This window comes from Eucalyptus grandis, chromosome 6 (genome assembly GCF_016545825.1).
Source record: "Eucalyptus grandis isolate ANBG69807.140 chromosome 6, ASM1654582v1, whole genome shotgun sequence".
Lineage (NCBI taxonomy): Eukaryota > Viridiplantae > Streptophyta > Magnoliopsida > Myrtales > Myrtaceae > Eucalyptus > Eucalyptus grandis.
In genome coordinates this window covers 8,401,096-8,422,291 of record NC_052617.1, presented here as the reverse complement: position 1 = coordinate 8,422,291, position 21,196 = coordinate 8,401,096, and the positions used below count along the sequence as shown (strand labels likewise).

Below are 21,196 nucleotides of genomic sequence, written 5' to 3'. Positions count from 1 at the left end.
ATCTAAATAGCATCCTTTCCATAGCAAAACTCGTTTTGTTTTCCTACTAAGTGACTCTCTCTCTCTCTCTCTCTCTCTATTACATGAGGGAAAGACTTATATCATTTTTAATGAAAGTCACCCATCAAACAATATAAAGCATTTCGTCCAAAAAAAAAAATAAAAAAAACAATATAAAGCACAAAATAAAGACGACAAAAGTAAAATACGAGCAAATAAACCTGATACGAGTAAGACAAAAATATACATGACTTTGTTATTAAAATCCGGGATATGAACCTATGAGCTCACATTAAAACCTCACATAACTCAAACACAACAAAAGAACAAAGAAATATAAAAACTAGTAAAGTTAACTGATAAAATTCAGGAAAAAATTATACACCACCTCACTATTAAACCCAAGACATGAGCCCGGTGAGCTAGATCTAAAATCGAGCTGACATCTAATTCTAAACCAGAGAGAAGTGCTTGACTGAAAAAGTAATCACAAAACATAATCCTATTATAAATGCAAATCAGGTTTTTTTAATCGTTTTCTTCTTATTTTATTTTTATCTTTATGTCCATTTCATCTAAAGGAAGCACATCCTAAAATTTCAATTTATTTCAGTTGCAAGAAAGATGACTTCCTAAGTTAATTGGATTTAAATCAAATGAAATCGAATTAAAACCATTTCTAAGATGCAATTACCTAGCTAAGACCTGCACTCTCCTTTTTCATCTCCTTTTTATTTTCGTTATTATTATTATTATTTTTATAATTCATTATTTCTTTCTTTCTCCTCTTTTGGTCCTTCCTTCACCTAAGCCGCACAAAGTCTCGTCTAAATTTCTATTCTCTCTTTCGTTCCTTCCTTCTACCCTCAATGTCATTTTTCACCTTCACTCATGAAGCATAACATATTCGCTGAATGATCCTATTCTCTGCTCATGTCCATTAGTTGCAGCCATTAGCAAGACTTCACTTGAACAAGAAGCATTCCAACGTCAGCAAATGAGTTCATGCAGGGATTCATTGACTTCTAAAATCCACAATCAGATCAGAGCAAAGTAATCGAACAAAGCATAATCAGTTGAGAAAGAATACAAACATGGCCGGCGAGCAGGAGATTCAGACCAGTGGAGTCAGCTTTACAAGATATTCGGTCACACAACACAATCTATAGCAAACGTGCTTTTAATTATCCAGATTATCATAAATTGACACATAGCAGAAAGTGACTTGTATGAACTTGAACCGAGACTAACATGTGAAATAAGCAAGGATCAAGTAGGTTGAATGAAGGTCTCAGCTATGGGCCAAATTAGCATGATACGATTATAGAGTAATTGAACCGAGCCTGTACATCGTTAGTTTAAATGTGCAGTAGTCAAACTATAATTAAGGAGTGAGAGCGTTTCTTAAACTTAAGCACTGATTCGTTCAGGCATTTTATCAAACAAACTGCTATCAATTCAACCGAGAGGTATAAATGCAACACTGAAGCATCGGACAACCAAATCAGACTACGTTCAGACCATTAAAAAAAGCTATAATCAGGGACAAATTTCGCGCGAGCCTCAACAACATTACTTGGACTCAAAAACTCAGCAAAACAAAGCAAAGAGGTTAATTTTAGTCCATTTAGGTTTGATATCCTTAGATCAACTCATTGAGGTATAGTCTGCTTTGACTTGTTCCGGGCCAAGCATCACATTTTTGATCTTTTAATGTATAAATGGGCACCTTTCACGAGGCTACCTTCCCTAAAAATGCTTTCATCTTAACACACTTAACTTTGGAGTTTTAAAACAAAGTATTACTATTATGTCTAGAGGTGCCTCCATGTGTTAATCCTAGTTTTCATATTCATATATAATATCAAAATCACTCCCCCCATGTTTAGTGTGCCTCCTTACCCCTTTGCTATCATATAAGCTTATCAAAAGCCACTCCTTGTCGAGACTCTCTAGCCCCGACGACCACTCCCCGCCCTCATCAGGCCAAGTTGTTACATTAAGGAAATATACACATAATCTTAAGAGATTTAGAGAATCACAAGACATATAAAAGATATTGCAAATTGTATTACAATTATATTTAACTATTGGAATTGAATATTTAGAGACTAATGACGTTCTAAAATTGTAATGTTATTCTAAATAAAATCTTACAATTCGATTAAGATACAACCATCTGTATCAAATCAGTAAGATTATTTTTCACCATTATTGCAATGGCAAATGCATCATGTGCATAAATCAAGAATGTTGAGACAAATTCTTGGAAGTTCTTTTGGAACTACCTCCTTCGTCAATGGCCCATTTGGCCATTTCTTTCCAACCCAAGGAGTTTTCTCTGATCTCTTTCCCTCTCCCTCCTCCCTCCATGATCTCGTTCACGCAACTCTCGATCTCTTCCCCAGTCACAACCCCTCGCTTGTTAGCCCTAACCCTGAGGCCAACCTTCCAAACCTCCACGACAAACGAGGCATTGGTCGGCTGGTCCACCCACTGAGGCATTGCCACCATTGGGACTCCCAAGCTCAGTGCCTCAACGGTAGAGTTCCACCCGCAGTGGGTCATGAAGCAACCGACAGAGCCGTGGCTCAGCACTTGGAGCTGATTGCACCACCTCACCACCGAACCCTTCTTGTCATCATCTAACCCTAGATCTTGCAAGAAGTTACATGGGAGCTTTTATTGAATATCAGAATCTCACAGCTTTGATAACACTCTCACAAGAGAAGCTCTTTAAGGAAGGAGATGAATATACTACTTGCTAAAAAAAAGAAACTTTTCACTCTCTATTTTGAAACGATTAGAAGATTCGTTTATATATAAGCTTAAAGCACGACTCTTGACATTCCTTAGATATATGAAAAGACATGTCTAAATAAATAATAATAAAGACAACATGTCTATATAAATAGTAATAAAGACACTTTAATATGTGTGCCGAAACGGCTTCTGTTAGAAACTGAATAGCATTTCGACCAAAACACGAAGAGTCACGAGAGATAGGTAGTGATATATTTAGTACTCCCCCCTCACCGACTACTCTCTTTAAGGATAGTCCTTGTGACCATACCAAGCTGAGCTCGAAACTCTTCAAACTTTGCAGCTCCAAGACCTTTGGTGAAGATATCAACAACTTGATCACCTGTCTTGATGTACTTCATCTTGATCTCACCCTCCAACACTTTCTCTCGCGGAAAGTGATAATGGACTTCCACATGCTTAATCCTAGCATGGAAAACTAGATTCTCTGCCAAGCTTGTAGTGGATAGATTATCACAATACAATATTGTTGAATAACCTATTGACTAATGAAGATCATCCAATAACTACACTAGCCACATGCTCTCCTGAGCTGCCATTACTACTGCTTTATATTTAGATTTTGTTGTAGATAAAGACACAGTCGACTGTCTTTTACTGCACCAAGATACTACTGCTGATCTAAGATTAAACGAGTATCAAGTAGTTGATCGTCATGTGTGTTGATCTCCAGCATAGTCGGCATCACAATGACCGACCAACTCACTCGATGATCCCTTTTTATACAAAAGCCCAAAAATCAAAAGTCTTCTTTACATGCCTCAGGATACACTTGGCTACATCCAAGTGAGGCTTCCTTGGCTTCTCCATGAATCGACTCACTACTCCCACTACAAAAGAGATGTCAGGCAGAGTTATGGTAAGGTAAATTAGATTGCCTACTAGTTGCCTATACATAGTCAAATCTTCTAGCTCTCGACCTTCTTCAGCACATAGCTTTGCGTTCCCATCCAACAGAGTAGATATAGGTTTGCAATCAAGTATCCTTAATTTTTTCAAGAGGTCTTGTGGATACCTTTGTTGACATAAGAATAATCCTTCCTTTGTCCTATCAATCTCGAGCCCTAGAAAGTGTTTTAGTTCTCCAAGCTCCTTCATCAGAACCACACAGAGAGGTTGGCTTTAATTCGACATATCTCATCTTTATCATCTCTAGTAATGATGAGATCATCCACATAAACCAGCACAGCTGCAACCTTTCCATCTTCTACCTTCACGAACAAGCTCGAGTCTGTTGGAGCTACATTATAATCGTTCTTCAACAAGAATTCTGAAATTTTTCCGTTCCATGCTCTCTGGGCTTGCTTCAAGCCATACAATGCTTTCTTTAGCTTACAGACATATTCTTGATGAATTTTGCTCTTGAAGCCATCCAGTTGCTCCATGTATATCTCTTGCTTGAGTTCTCCATGCAGAAAGCATTCTTCACATCCATCTACCACACATTCCATGACTTGCTTGCCGCAAGTGCTAATAGAACTCAAACAATGGTAACCTTTGCCACCGGGCTAAAGGTCTTAATAATTAACCCCATATTTTTGCGAAAATCCTCGAGCTAGTAGACGTGCTTTATACCTCTCAATTGACCCGTCTGGCCGAGTTTTAAGTTTATAAACCTATTTGCAAGAAATAAGACGTACCTCTTTAGGTTTTGGTACCAAGTTCCATGTCTCATTCTTCTTTAGTGCGAGGATTTGTTCTTGCATGGCTTTCCTCCATTCTGTACTCTTCGAGGCTTCTTATGTCAAAGGCTCAACCATGCCAACATCTTCAGTCAATGATGCATTGGCATACTTGGGGTTCGGCTTCCTTTGCCTTGTCGATCTCCGAAGTTGAGGCTCCTTCTCTTCAAGTTCTTCAACCTGACTTGGTCGAAGTTCTTCAACCTGACTTGGTCGAAGTTCTTCTATCGACCTTGGATGCTCACTAGATGAACTTGTCAATCTTGGTGATTGTGCTTTGACATCTTTTTCAACAAACTGATTCTCATTAAATTCTTTCAACCTTTCTTCAACCTCTTTGTCGAAATGCTGTGAATTTGGCAATTCGACTACTTGAGGTGACCACAAAGACGACACTTCATCGAACACCACATTCCTTGAAGTATAGCACCTCCCTATTATAGGGTCTCAACACTTCCACCCTTTTCGTTGATCATCATATCCCACAAATATGCAGCGGACCGCCTTCTTGTCGAATTTGCTGCAAAGATGATCAGGCACAATTGCATAACATACACATCCGAAAACTCTAAAGTGACTTACCATAGGCTTGCGATTCCATAGCTTCTCATATGGTGACATAAAACCAAGCCTTGCTTGAGGCAGCCTGTTAGTCACGTGAGCTGCCGTCTTCATACATTCAACCCAGAACCTCGATGGAACATTCTTTGCGTTCAACATACTCCTGCATTTCTCAGCTAGATGTCGATTCTTCTTTCGGCAACACCGTTTTGCTGAGGCGTATACGAACAAGTATACTGTCGACGTATCTTGTACTCTTGCAAATACTTCGTAAACTCGTAGGAAGTGTACTCTTTCCCATTATCGGTGCGTAGGCAATGAATTTTTCTACCTACTTCACTTTCAACCTTCTCCTTAAACACCTTAAATTTAATAAACGCCTCAGATTTTTCCTTCATGAAATCAACCTAGACGTACCTGGAGAAGTCGTCGATGAAAGTGATCATATACTCGAATCCACTAACATATTGCTGCTTCACTGGACCAAACACATCCGAATGAACGAGCTCGAAAGGCATTCGAGCTTTGAACGACAATTCCTCATACGGAAGTTGATGTGCCTTCCGTACGGCACCCAAAGACAAACCACATTTTCTTACACTTCCAATCAAAGACCCTCAGCATGTTCTTTTTTGCATCATCACCTTCAACTTGTGATAACTTACATGCCCAAGCCGTGCATGCCATAAATTGGGTGTATCATTCCTTCGAGTTTTGTTTACATATGCCGTTTGAGCAGACATCACGTAAACGGACTCCAACCGACGTCCCTCCATGATTGGTCGACCGATCGGCTTCAAACTTCGGTACACCTTAATGTCTCATGGACCGAACACCACATAATTACCCGCGTCGTGAGCTGACACAAACAATAAATTCTTATTCATTCCTAGCACATGATATACACTTTTCAATTCAACTTGCTGTGAATTGAACCGAGGAGTTATCATTGTCTTGCCGATATGAGTAATCGGCAACCTTGAGCAGTCTGAATAACAACACGTCCTCCGATATAATTAAGCATGTTTGACAGTTTGCCTTGATCTCCAGTCATATGACTCGAACACCCTGAATCAACAATCTAGTCATAATCATAATTAATCGACTTTTCACTTATAGATATCGATGCCATCTCATTGTTTAACTCACCTGCGTAAGAGCAGCAAACTCATTTGACACCACTATTACAATAGGCGTTTGGAAATCCCATTCCTTATCTTCATCAAAATCATTCCTCTTCGATGATGCTTCGATATTTCCTTCAACTTTCTTCGCTCAACAATCTCTAGCAAAGTGGCCCTCCTTGCTGCAGACGCAACATTGTCCATTACGTCTTTGGTCATCGCATCACTCAGCTCCCCGGTCGAAGGCTCGACTCTCCCCCTGGCGCTTTTGCCATCCTTCATGAGCTGGTTGCTTTTGCCATTCGACATGGCTTTTCCCCGGACTTGCCATCTTTATTGTTAGCACCGGTTTGCCTTTGGCCTTTGAACCCTCTTTTATCATTGAAGATGGCACTTTCTTCTTTCTTAACCGAAACCTCAGACATTTGACTATCTAAAGTCTCTTGGTTAGCTAGAATATTCTCCAAATTGGTCAACATTGGTTGAGTTGCCCATCCACAAGTAGCCATAATAATACCATTATATTTCGGCTTTAACCCGTGAATAATAATTCTTCTCATTATTGTTTCTGAGATGGCATTTGCGGGATCCAACTTTGAAATTCCTTCACAAATAGATTTAACTTTGGAGAAATACTGACTCACAGTCATATTTTGTTGTGACATCGATAGCAACTCATTCTCCAGCCTTTGTAGCTTGGCATCATTCGACCTTGCAAATAACGCTGCCAAGTTATCCCACGCCTCCCTGGGAGTTTGTGCGCTCCTAATATGCGGCAATAAATCATCTTTGATAGTTACAGCAAGAGCGTAAAGAGCCTTAACCTCTTTTATCTTCCATCTCCTCTGTGCATCATTGTCTCCGGGTGCCGTGGTGTTGCTGCCGCCAATAATATCCCACAAATCCTAACCCAACAAATCAAAATTGCATCCAGACACTCCAATTATTATACTTGGAGTTGTTGAGCTTCTCAATGCCATTCGTCGAATTTCAAATATCTACCATTTGACTTGAAATAATGCCCAGCACTACTCCAAAAAACCTTGATACTTGACCAATCGATCACAATCCCTAACAGTACATCGGCAGAACTTTGACATATTTCAGTCCTCGACCGCCTGCACACGAACAATGGTCCTTGACCACCGTCTTCATGAACTATGCTCTAGAAGACTTGACTCACAATCCCTGACAACCGTGCTTTCGGTCCCATATAACCTTGCTCTGATGCCAATTATTGAATATCAAAGCTGTTAACACTCTCACAAGAGAAGCTCTTTAAGGAAGGAGATGAATATACTACTTGCTGGAAAAAAAAAAAACTTTTCACTCTCTATTTTGAAACGTTTACAAGACTTGTTTATATATAGGCTTAAAGCACAATTCTTGACGTTCCTTAGATATATGAATAGACATGTCTAAACAAATAGTAATAAAGACAACATGTTTGAATAAATAGTAATAAAGACACTTTAATATATGTGCCGAAACGGCTTCTGTTGGAAACTGAACAACCTTTCAACCAAAACACGAAGAGTCACGAAATATAGGCACTGTTATATTCAATAGCTTCTTCTCTTCAAACGCTCTCTCCACCCACAGGAAGTGGCTCTTCATCAACCTGAGCCCGCTCGCGAGCTCTTTCATAAGGTCCTCTCCGAGAGACACCAAGCTTTCGAACGATACGTAGACGGTGGAACAAGGCAGCTTCAAGTTCAGCCACCGGAGGCAAGCTTCTGCTTTGGGCTTGAAGAGGCTAAGCCCGCAGTCTGCGTCGTCCTCAAGTCTCTTGTCCAAGTATAATGAAGGTATTGTAGGTCCCACGGTCAGCATCGGCCATTGGTTCCCCATCCAATTCACCATCTGGGATCCAATCAACAAATTAATTTACAGTTACGTACAGACCTTCCTATTCTCTTAGCACTTGCATCCTTTGCACTATCTGTGCCCATTTATCACATTTGGTCATCCTAAGTACATCAGTGTTCAGGTAATACTTAGTTATTCACCTTATTACAATACTTCCAAATCCTCATGAACTTTCCATTCTTCTTGACTTGTTCACCCTTTTATCAATGTCCATCAAGCTTTATTGATCTTCTTAATTTGTACTTCAGATTCCATCATGGTGGTTAAGCGTCCTTTACATCAATGTTATTAGAAAATAAAACAATATCTGCATCTATCATATAAACATGAAAGGTAGAAGGTTTTGTCAACTTTAAAATATCACATAAGGCTTTTCTAATCAGAAGACATGCAATTAAGCCAAAAATAAATCAAAATATAGTTAAATGAGATAGAAATTATGAATTTTTACCTAGTAAATGCCAAGGATAGTGGCAGCATTTATACTAGGGACGATGGTCAAACTCCTTGGTTCCTCATAATTTTGGCCGTGAATTCTGCACCAGTTTGCTTTGTTTTCAACACATTCTGTTGCTCACTAATCGCACACAATTCCTCAAGAATCACTCTTGAAATTCACATCTCTTTCTCCTCCAAGTTTTGGGTTTCCCTTTGTTTTCACCATGTTTTCTCTCGACTCAAGCTTCTATTGGCTTGTGGAAGTGTAACTTTCTATATGTGTATGTATACAAAACTTTGGCAAGAGGTCAAGCGAAGGAGCAACATAGGCAAGAAAGGGAAATTGTGTTTAACAACGTAAGTGTATTATAAGAATGCGAATTTTGGTCTTATGCGTACATCATTAAGACTGAGCACTCTTGCAAAAAATTTTGGCAAGAGATTAAGCAAAGGAGAAACAAAGGCAAGGTGGGGAAATTGTGTTTTATAGCTTAGGTGTATTACAAGAATGGAATTGTTTATCTCAAGCGTACATCATCAAGATTGAGCGCTGTTGCCTATGTATAAGCTCTAATCCACCGCTATAGTACAGAAGGAGTCCTCTTTAAGAGCTCAACGTGGACCAATCTCCAATTACAAGCTTAACTACTTTCAAATGAATTTCAACCACACATTTCACCTAACACTAAGGGGACTTCAATGCCACAAACATCAACTATCATTTATAGATATTTAGTCTTGGATAAATTAGAAAAGTAGAGAGAAAGAGGCGATGGTTCTTCAATACTCCCCACCGACTACTCTTTTGTAATGTAGACTGTCCAATCACACCAACTTCCTTGAAACTCCTCAGACTTTGCAACCCAAGCTTTTTAATGAAGACGTCTCGACTTGATAATTTGTCTTGGTGTACAACATCTTTATCACACTAGTATTACATTTTCCCACAAAAAGTGATGGTGTATTTCTACATGCTTGGTCCTTGATGGATAATTGGATTATTTGCCAAGCTTATGGCTGATAGATTGTCACAATATAACCATGTCGAGCAGTTCATCAATTGTTGATCTCAAGCATACATGATCAAAATTAAGCACTCTTGCCAATATATAGGCTCTTTTACACTGCCATAGTACAAAAAAAGTGCTCTTTAAGAGTTCAACATGGACTATTCTCCAATTACAAGCTTCAACTACTCTAAAATAATTTTCAACCACACATCTCAACTAACATTAAGAGGACTTCTACATCACAAGCATCATAGTTTTGATCTTTTGATGAATAAATGGGCACCTTTCCACAAGGTCACCTTCCTAAAAATGCACTCATCTAAACACACCTAACTTTGGAGTTTTAAAACAAAGTATTACTATTACGTCTAAAGGTGCCTCCATGTGTTAATCCTTGTTTTCATATTCATATATACATATATCAAAATCACTCTCCCCATGTACAGTATACCTCCTTACCCCCATTTACTATCCTATAAGCCTATCAGGAGACACTCATTGTCGAGACTCTCTAGCCTCAACGACCACTCCCCGCCCTCATCAAGCCAAGTTGTTACATTAAGGGAAATATACACATAATCTTAAGAGATTTGGAGAATCACAAGACATATAAAAGATATTGCAATTGTATTATAATTATATTTAACTAGTGGAATTGAATATTTAGAGACTAATGACATTCTAAACTTGCAATGTTATTCTAAATAAAATCTTACAATTCGATTAAGATACAACCATCTGTATCAAATCAGTGAGATTATTTTTCACCATTATTGCAGGGCAAATGCATCATGTGCATAAATCAAGAACGTTGGAGACAAATTCTGGATGTTCTTTTCGAACTACCTCCTTCGTCAATGGCTCGTTTGGCCAATTCTTTCCAACCCAAGGAGTTTTCTCTGATCTCTTTCCCTCTCTCTCCTCCCTCCATGATCTCGTTCACGCAACTCTCGATCTCTTCCCCAGTCACAACCCCTCGCTCGTTGGCCCTGACCCTGAGGCCGACCTTCCAAACCTCCACGATAAAAGTTGCATTGGTCGGCTGGTCCGTCCACTGGGGCATCACCACCATGGGGACTCCCAAGCTCAGCGCCTCGAGGGTAGAGTTCCAACCGCAATGGGTCATGAAGCAACCGACCGAGACGTGGCTCAGCACTTGAGCTGATTGGACCACCTCACCACCAAACCCTTCTTGTCATCATCTAACCCTAGCTCTTGCAAGAAGTTACGTGGGAGCTTCTTCTCTTCAGACTCTCTCACCACCCACAGGAAGTGGCTCTTCATCGACCTGAGTCCGCTCGCGAGCTCTTCCATCTGGTCCTCTCCGAGAGACGCCAAGCTTCCGAACGATACGTAGACGGTGGAACAGGGCGGCTTCGAGTCCAGCCACCGGAGGCAAGCTTCTGCTTCGGGCTTGAAGAGGCTAAGCCCGTAGCCTGTGTCGTCTTCGAGTCTCTTGTCCATGTATACGGAAGGTATCGTGGGTCCGACGGTCATCATCGACCATTGATTCCCCATCCAATTCACCAGCTGGGATTCAATGCACAAATCATTTAAGTTGCGTACATGGCACTAATTCCTAGCGGCACGTGAAAATGCTCCATTTGACTTATACTAGCATCCCTTTACCCAAAGACAGAAGTTACATTCCACGCAATAAAATATTCATGAAGAGATTGCCTCTCGTGTCATCAATTTTTGTGGCCAATCTCATGTCATGAATTTGAAAGCAAATATATTTGTTATTCTAGAAATTAGATTAATTTCAAGCGCGTGGATAAGAACGTGGAAAATATGTGCCGAACATGGCCACTGGCCACTCGTTATGAAATTTTTTGCAGTTGAACTTTTTTTTCCGTCAAATCATTGATTATATAAATATTTAAGTCGTGGCAATTAATGAATTACTTCTGGACTCTTATCGAGCGCACTTAACAAGGGTCATCCACAAAACCTTCTCAAAAGTCTTTCTAGTCATATGTTCACTAAGGTGATTTGGAGCTACTTACCTCCTCCTCGAGCTCAGTAAAAGTATTGAACAAAAGCCACTTCGCTTTCCGGAAATTGGAGAACTGTCCGAGAACGATGTCGAGAATGGCGGGATATTTATGGACATCGGCAACAAATGAAGGAAAATCGTTCAGCCCTAAAACCGACATCACCGGAGGGTCACATAGAACACGCCCTTGTCCATCGACAGCATCTAGTGGAGCTTCACTGTTCCTTGGTGAACCAAGTAATAGATACAACTGACGACGCAGGACTGAGTGAAGAACGAAGCTCCATGCATTCCATGTTCTATTGCCACGTCTAGAGCCCAGCTGTCAAAGGAATCGTAAATAAGAACTTTAGCCGGATTCTCCTGACAAGATTGGTGTTTCTGAATGAAATCGCTCAGGCTCTGAGAAACGGAGAGTCGGAAGTGTTCGAGATACTCCTTAGTGCTCAGCTTGTCTTCTTCGATGTTGTCGAACCCATCGGAGATGTATTCGACCTGGATGGAGCTCGCGTTTACCAGATTGAGGGACTTCTTGGTGGAGATGGGGATTAGGAAGGTGACTTTGAGACCCTTTGAGGTCAACCGTTTGGAGAATTGGAGCATTGGGTTTATGTGGCCTTGCACTGGGTGGGCTAGGACTAGAACGTGAATGTCCTTAGCCGGATACATGGTAGGCTGTCTGTTGCTCGGACAGATTCTCTCTCGACTCGATGACATCAACTGTTTATAAAAGGCACGTATGGTCTGAGGCCGATCCTTGTTATATAAAAAGATCTTTTGCCGAGACAGTCCTTGGAATGGTAGTTGCTTGCGGTGGCGTTATTGATGATGGGAGCTCATTCACCACGTGATAGTTGAACCGTTTGTTGAACTTGGGATACACATCTTCTTTTATCTCGAAACGAAAGAGGGACAGGAACTCTTTTAATTCGAGTGACCCCACCAACGTCCCCCATCATCTCCTTGCCCCTTCGTTGGATCGCCCCAAGCATGTCGTTCTTTGCATATGAATTACAAAAGAAATTCAATTTTTCTTCCATTTCTAATCAGGGAATCCTTCCCCCCACACGTTTAATTGGCCATTTAACGATCTAACGGCGTCTATCACATTTAAATCAATCTTTCTAAAACAAGCCCTTATTGCAGTAAAACAGAGAGAGTTGCATTACTTACTGGTCAATTTTTATATCGATTGCATTGCTTAAAATTGCGAATCATGATTTCTTGAGCGAATCACTAAGAGTATTGTTCATGTTCTTGCCGTATACACATACGTGGATTTCAGGGAGAATAGACAAAACCTATCGTGTAATGCGACAAATAAAGTGGACACTTCGCCGCTGCCATCTGGTGATATATTTGATCGGCAAGGAAGATTTGGGGAATGGCAACAGCATAATAAAAATGACGTCATGGCTTTTGGAAGCGAGTATATGGATTACTATATATTGTAGGAAGTAAAGGACATCGGCTTCGGTCCATCTTGTACGTTTCGATAGAGAACAGAAGCAAAACGCCACTAATTATTAGGACAGTCTAGCGCACGTAAGCAACTTTCTGCATGTCTCCTCATTGATTTGATTTGTAATAAACAACGTAAGATTTTTGAAAGATGTCTATAGTGTTGAAAATATGGCTTCGAATTTGATAGGATAATGAAAACGAATTTTTAGAGTACTCAAGTCGAATTTTAAGGTGTGATATCACTTTCTTTAAAGATTTATTTGCCCTCACAAAGTTGCTAATGGTCATCGGTAAATTTTCTTTATGATACAACAAAGTCTCAAATGAGAATACTAAATAACAATTTTAGTATTTCTCCTGGATTTCTCTAGGAAACAATTGAAATGATGGCGGTAGTTTTCAGAAAAAAAGCTCAAAAAGATATAAATGCTCACTCACTTTTATGAAAACTGACATATATATAACACTCCTAAAACACAAGCAACTCTTTGTGAAAAATTACAAAAAATGAATAAACGTATCTTTTCGAAAATTGCCAATTGAATAAAGGCATCCATTTAGTAAAAGTTGAAAAACGAACAAATGCAACTCTTCGGAAAAAGTTGGAAATTGAACGAGTATCTTTTCTAAAGGTTGTCTTGAAAAGACACAAATAAAAATTCAAAATAATAATATTTAAAAAATAATAATTTCTGAAAATTCTCAAAAACAAAACGCAACCTTTGAATTGATTAAATTAATAAGACAATTGTACTAAATAAAATAACAAGCTTCAACTACTCTCAAATAATTTTCAACCACACATCTCAACCAACATTAAGAGGACTTCTATATCACAACCATCACAGTCTTGATCTTTTGATGTATAAATGGGCACCTTTCCATGAGGCCCCCTTCCCTATAAATGCTCTCATCTGAACACACCTAACTTTGGAGTTTTAAAACAAAGTATTATTATTACGTCTAAAGGTGCCTCCATGTGTTAATTTTAGTTTTCATATTCAAAATCACTCTTCCCATGTTTAATATGTGAGACATAAAATTCATGATGCGAAAGTCAGGATCAATTAAAGACAAACCTCCAGCCATTGTTCTTGTTTACTTTTGTTAGAAAAACCTGAAATCAAATAAAATTGGGCACACTCTACTAACCAAATTTCCTCATGTACGGATGGTGTATTATAAATGTGAGGATTTTGTGTTAGACCTTGTGATCCCCCGTCAGAAATGAACGTACGTTCCTTTTTTATATCTCGTCTCCCATCAAGAACGGTTACCAAATGGGCGGTTTTCATGAAAGGGTACGAAGCGTGGAAAAACTTTATGTTGAATAGTCGCAACTTTAAGAGAAAAATGTGGGTCTAAAATGTGGGATCACAAAAAAATAAATAACATTCTCCCACTTGATCCCATCATTTTCATCATACGGATTATCCAACTAATTCCACGAAAACTTTATGCTTAAAGAAAAGAAACAAAACACATGGATCATGGCGACATGTCCTCTAAGAGTGAATAATATCTTCCATGTATCACAATGCATCTTATTTCTTTAATGTCAGCCTATATGTGACAACAAATCTGAATGAATAAATCCCATGTTTATTCCAAAACTAAGGATAAATGTTATTCTCATAAACAACAAAATGTGTACACAAAAATTGAGAATCAACATTACAACTGAATAAGAGTTTCATACAACAAAAATCGTTCATATGTCGACAAATCACATGATGGGACCTATTCCCATACTAGTTACATGATCCTTATACTTCATTGGTGCCATGCCTTTAGTTAAATGATCAGCTATCATTAATTCAGTGCTAACGTGTTCAATGACCACTTTATTTTCCTTAACGTGTTGCCTTATGGCTAAATACTTAATGTCGATATGCTTACTTCGACTGCCACTTTTGGCATTTTTAGCCATAAAAATCGCAGCTGAATTGTCACAATATATTCTTAATGGCCTAGAAATTGAATCAACAATTCTAAGCCCAGCAGTGAAACTCTTCAACCATACACCCTGCGAGGTAGCCTCAAAACAAGAAACGAACTCAGCCTCCATAGTGGAAGTAGCAGTCAAAGTCTGCTTGGCACTTCTCCATGACATGGCTTCGCCAGCTAACATAAAAATGTATCCAGATGTTGATTTTCGTGAATCAATGCAACCCACAAAGTCCGCATCCGAATAACCAACCACTTCCAGGTTGTCAGTTCGTTTATACATAAGCATATAGTCTTTGGTACCTTGAAGGTATCTCATCACTTTCTTTGCAGCTCTCTAGTGGTCTAAACCTGGATTACTCTGATATCTTCCCAATATTCCCACAGCAAAAGCGATGTCAGGTCGAGTGCAAACCTGAGCATACATCAAGCTTCCAACAGCGTAAAGCATATGGAATGTTGTACATTTGTTCCCTTTCTAGATCGTTCTTCGGGCATTGGTTCAAATTGAACCTGTCACCCTTCACAATGGGTGCTATACTTGGTGAACAATCTTTCATCTGAAATCTCTCTAGGACCTTATTGATATAGGTTTTTTGAGATAGTCTTAAAATGCCTCGAGGTCTATCTCTATGGATCTTAATGCCAATGACATAAGATGCCTCACACATATCCTTCATGTTAAAACTCTTAGAGAGAAATTTTTCACCTCATGTAGCAACCCCTTATCATTGGTTGTAAGTAGTATATCATCCACATACAATACAAGGAAACAAATTTTGCTCCCATTGACCTTCTGGTATATACATTGATCCATGACATTCTCTACAAAACCGAATGAAGATATGACTTCATGGAACCTTAAGTACCATTGGTGGGATGCTTATTTCAAACCATATATAGATTTCTTAAACTTGCACACCAAATGCTCACCTTTACTAGAGGAGAATCCTTCAGGTTGTTTCATATAAACCTCATCCTCTAGTTCTCCATTGAGGAATGCCGTTTTCACATCCATCTGATGTAATTCCATATCAAAATGGGCAACCAAAGCCAAAACAATACAAAAAGAATCTTTCTTAGATACAGGAGAAAAAGTCTCCGTGTAATCGATTCATTCCTTTTGAGTGAATACTTTGGCAACAAGTCTAGCTTTATATCTTTCAATGTTACCCAATGAATCATTCTTAGTTTTGAAGACCCATTTACAACCAATGGCCTTCGCACCATCAGGTAACTCAACCAAATCCCAGACTTTGTTAGATGCCATTGAACTTATTTCTTCCTTCATGGCATTGTATCACAAATTGGATTTATCATTATCCATGGCTTGTGAAAACGTTTCGGGATCATTCTCAGCTCCAATATTGTAGTCAGACTCTTGTAAATACACAATATAATCACTAGGAATAGCCGATTTCTTTATTGTAGAAGATCTTCTCAATGTTGCATCAACATTCTCTTGAGGAGCGTGTTGCTCAACTGGTTGTTCAACAGTTTCTGGTAATTGCTAAACAACTGGATCTACTAGATCAATATCAGCAGGTTGTGGAACTTCAACAATTGGTTGTTCAATAGCCGATTGAACTGAAGGGGCATTATGAGCAACAACCAATCTTAAACTTAAGGTGGAAGGTTGAGTATCTGTATGATCTTTCTTAGGATCAAGGTCCTTCGATCGATCGCTCCCACTGATCAAGTCATTTTCAAGAAATTTAGCGTTTCTTGATTCCACAATCCTAGTGGTGTGAGATGGACAATAAAACCTGTATCCCTTAGACCTTTCGGCATATCCAATGAAATACCCACTTATGGTCCTTAGGTCCAACTTCTTTTCTTGTGGATTATAAACTCTCACTTCAGATGGGCATCCCCAAACACGCACATGATGCAAACTCGGTTTCCAACCCTTAAATAACTCAAAAGGTGTCTTTGGGACAGCCTTGGTCGAAACTCGATTTAATATGTACACTACCATCTTAAGTGCTTTAGTCCACAAGGATTTAGGAAGTTTGGAGCTGCTAAGCATACTATGCACCATGTCTAATAAGGTTCGGTTTCTTCTTTCCGCTGCGCCATTTTGGTCCGAAGAACCAGGCATAGTATATTGGGCAACTATCCCATACTCTTGAAGAAACCTTGCAAATTGACCAGGTGCTTGTCCATCTTCAGTGTATCTACTATAGAATTCTCTACCCCTATCTGATCTCACGATCTTAATTTGCTTATCACATTGTTTCTCTACTTCCGCCTTAAATACCTTAAAGGCATCTAATGCTTCATACTTATTATGAATCAAATAGAGATAAATGTAACGTAAGTAATCATCTATGAAAGAGATGAAGTATTTTTTACCACATGAGTCCATATCCGAACTACAAATATCCGTGTGTATGATTTCTAATATTTTTGTACTCCTCTTGGCACATTTCTTTGTCTTGTTAGTCTGCTTTCCTTTATGCAGTCCACACAAGTATCACAATCAGTAAAATCTAAAGTACCGAGTACTCAATCATTTACTAATCGCTTAATTCTTTCTATGGAGATATGTCCCAATCTCCGATGCCACAACATAGAGGAATGTTCTTTCACAACACATCGTTTTATACCAACTTTATCATGAACATGCATCGCATCATAATAGGCATTGTCTTGTAAATTAATTCAAAAAAGACCATTAGACAAAGTACAACTCCCAACAATTTCAGATTTAAATGATAAACAGAAGTTTGAATTTGAAAAGTTAAAAGAGTATCCCAAAGGTACAAGTCTTGAAACTGAAATTAAGTTTCTAGAAAAACTAGGAATATAAAAGGTCTTTCCAAATTTAAAACAAAACCACTATTGAGAACTAGTCTATATGTCCCAATAGCTTCCACATGCGAACGCATCTTGTTTCTTTGAATAGATGTTTTGTTCACTTCTCACCGGCTTCCCGTAGTTTTGAAAACCCCGCAAGGAATTCGAAATATGGATTGTAGATCCAAAATCAATCCACCAAGTGTTGTGACTTACATCACCATATTAGATTCATAACAAACACAAGAGATTGGATTACCTTTCTTCTCAAGCCAGCCTTAAATTTGACACAATCCTTCCTTATATGCCCCTTATGTTTACAAAAGAAGCATTTGATTCTTTCTTAATGTCACTTGGGGAAGTATTTTACCTTTTCCCTTATGCTTGCCATGACCCTTATTCTTTTCTTGTGTTGCCAAATGAGCACTTTCTCCCAATTCCATAATCAGTCTTTCTTCCTCTTGAACACACATGGTCATGAGTTCATTAATTGACCATTTATTCTTGTGTGTTATAAGAGATCTTGAAAGGTGCATACTATTGTGAGAGAGTGTTCATAATATAATACACAAGGAAGGATTCAGATATCTCAACCTCAAGGTTCTTAAGCTGAGCTGCAATGTTCCTCATTTGCATGATGTGCTCACACACACCTCTAACACTAGTGAGCTTCAACGATGAAAACTTCATAATCAAGGTCATGGCTGTCGCGACCTAAATTTTCAGGGAAATCCTAAAGTTTAGGTTAATGGATTACTAAGTCGAAAAAACTTGGCGCGAACCCTCCCAAGTCCTACCAATCGCGACTTGATAGAAATTAATCTATTTAAACATGCAATTCTATTTGGAGCCGCCACTAACCAATTAGGGCTGGTTAGAAACCCAAGTAAAGTAGGGAGAATACTTTACTATTGCGAACCAGAGATTCAATAGGTCCGGGACATGGTTACGCTAGATTAGTCTAACGCCCTTTCGGTACCTTTTATTTTAAAAATATTTTGCAAGCAATGTTGATTAATTTAAACTTAAGCTACTAACATGCAAATGGTGGTCATGCGGTGCACAATCAATAAAATAACATTCAATAAAAAATGCTAATAAAAATGCATGCCCTAAACATGATTTCTAAATGTCATGACACCTAATTTTTCTTTTTTTCTTTTTAAAATGTTAATTATATGCAATCTTAATTTAAACTTAATATGCATGAATTTATTTTAATGACATGCGAGATGCAATTCATATGGTATGACTTAAACTTATCACTATATGTATGCAATCTAATTTTTATAATCCTAAATATGCATGTGCTACATGATATGGGATAAATGACATGGTATTTCTACATGCATGCTCTTTTTGATTTTATTTTAATGATGATTCATTTTTAATGCATATATGCAACCTATGCTAAATAATGATGATATGAGATTAATTATGAATTAACCTATTAACTAACCAAGGAAATGATCTTTTATTTTTATTTTTTTTAATGACATAATGTTTTTTATTAAAAAGAAAACAACTTAATGGTGCAATGACTATCTTTTAGCATTTTCTTTTAAAACTATAACTCATATGGCATGCATAACATTTTTTTTTGTTCATCTTTTTGTTCTATTAAATGAAAATTGACTTAATCTAAAAATATCTAAGTATGTTGCTTTAATATGAAATGTGCATGGACCTAAGTACCTAAGTTCTAGATATGACAATATTTTACTAATAAACAAATTCTAATTAAACCTATTATGCAAATTAACTAGCATGTACCTAATATTTTTTGGATTTGTTTTTTTATATTTTTTTTTTTTTTGTGTTTTGGTTTTATTAAAGGAAAATCATCCTAATTCTACATGAATCTTAAAACTAAAATGCGTTGCATTTAAATGTGATATGTGTATAGACCTAAATACCTAATATGATGCATAATATGTGATGAGCAAATAATAATAACATGCCAAAATAAACATCCATCCATATAAATCAATGGCATTTTAATATGAATTAATGGTGCAAAGTAATTCATGAATTTTGCCATAAAAGTCGAAATAATCAAAATCTAACCCGACGTCTCGCGTGGTCAATATTTTTAATTATCATAACTTAATATGACAAATTTCCTAATGATAAAAATAAATCAAAACAAATCAAGTTAGAATATATAAAAAGTAAACAAATAAAAACTATGAAACCAAATACCTAAAATTTACCTAGTCTAACTCACGGTGGACTTGAAGAAATGGCAAGGAAGCAAAGAATGGCCGAATGGTCAACGATGGTGGCTCGCCAAGGGTGATGGGTCCTGTGACCGAGCCGGGTGGTCGTCGGAGCTCCGGCAAAGCGAACTCAAACCAACCAGACCGAAGAATAAACAAACAGGGAAGCAAGTGGTGGTGCCACACAGCAAAAAAGTGCTGGGCTCGGCGCGAGGCACCGGGTGGTCGCGGACGGAGGTGTGGGGCGTCGTGCACCGAGCGGAGACGGAGCAAGCGGGCTAGCGGGAATGGTGTCGTGGCCGAGTCACGCGGAGAGATCGGAGCGGCGGAAAGCAAAGGGCAAGCGTGGGTCTGCTGCCCGGTGGTGGGTCGCTCGGGACTCGGCAACAACGAACCGGGAGGCACGCGAGTGCGGGCGGCAGCGCGACGGCAAACGGAGCCAGCTTCGTGGACGGAGGTGGCGGGGAAAGGGCCCACGGGTTCGGAGCTTCGGAGAGGCGCAATGCGGGCGGCGAAGAGATCGGGCACGGGGAGCCCGGAATGAGCGAGGACAGCCGCGGCCCGGGCCTCGTAGGCTGCGGTGAGGCGAGCGGGGACGTCGTTTCGGTCTCGGCTCCGGACAGCGCGGCACGTCGGCGCCGGGTTGAGCGGGCGGTGAAATGTGTTTTAAGCGGAACCGGTGGCTGGGAGGAGCGGGGCGGCGGTGCGGCCAGCCGTCGGAGGCAGCGAGGCGGAGGCGCGGCCGGGTGAATGCAATGGCGCAGTGCGGCACGGCGGTGCACCGTGAGGAGGAGCTGCCGGTATGTGGGCAGCAAATTCGAGTGCGGGGGAAAAGGATGAACAGTAAACGTCCAATCTCCCCGATTACACTTTCGCTCGCTTTTTTCCTTTTTTTTGTACTTTTCCTTCTTTTCTCTCTCACCGACACTCTCTCTCACTTGTCTCTCTCGCCCTCTACCGAAGACTTCCCCCATTAACTTTCGCCACCGTACTTCTTCTCTTTTTCTCTTCAATTTGCTATTTTTTTGGATCAATGAAGAGAAGCTCCTCCTTCCAAAGGTGAAGAAGAACCCTCTATTTATAAAGCGAAAATTCGAGTTTGTTTCGCCGGTGGAGATTTTGCTCAACCTCTCGCTAGGTGGAGATTTTCGCTCAACTTCTCCAACAAAAGAAATGGCTCCAAAACTCCAGCTGTTGAATTATTTTGAATTCAAAATTTCTTTTCAAAATTTCCCTCTAATCTTTCATTTTCTAAAAATTG

General features: G+C 39.2%; 2 protein-coding genes across 2 annotated transcripts; both read right to left on the bottom strand.

Annotated features, from left to right (window-relative positions):
- Window positions 1-2,244: 2,244 nt before the first annotated feature.
- Window positions 2,245-8,102, bottom strand: LOC120286134 (mogroside IE synthase-like). The gene is made up of 3 exons (XM_039314290.1): window positions 7,732-8,102; window positions 6,607-6,623; window positions 2,245-2,634 (listed from the first exon to the last, which is right to left on the bottom strand). Exons 1-3 carry the CDS (start codon window positions 8,051-8,053, stop codon window positions 2,245-2,247), a joined length of 729 nt encoding a protein of 242 aa, XP_039170224.1. The 5' UTR covers window positions 8,054-8,102.
- Window positions 8,103-10,309: 2,207 nt separating this feature from the next.
- On the bottom strand, window positions 10,310-12,227 carry LOC104456181 (UDP-glycosyltransferase 74E2). Its single transcript, XM_010070922.3, is given in 4 exon segments — window positions 10,310-10,665; window positions 10,668-11,037; window positions 11,517-11,719; window positions 11,722-12,227. Coding segments are annotated over 4 exon segments (1,431 nt in total). The 5' UTR covers window positions 12,224-12,227.
- Between the last annotated feature and the right edge of the window lie 8,969 nt (window positions 12,228-21,196).

Bases quoted from the DNA above. Each gene is read 5' to 3' on its own strand.
- LOC120286134 (XM_039314290.1), bottom strand. From the start codon at position 8,053: ATGGTGAATTGGATGGGGAACCAATGGCCGATGCTGACCGTGGGACCT.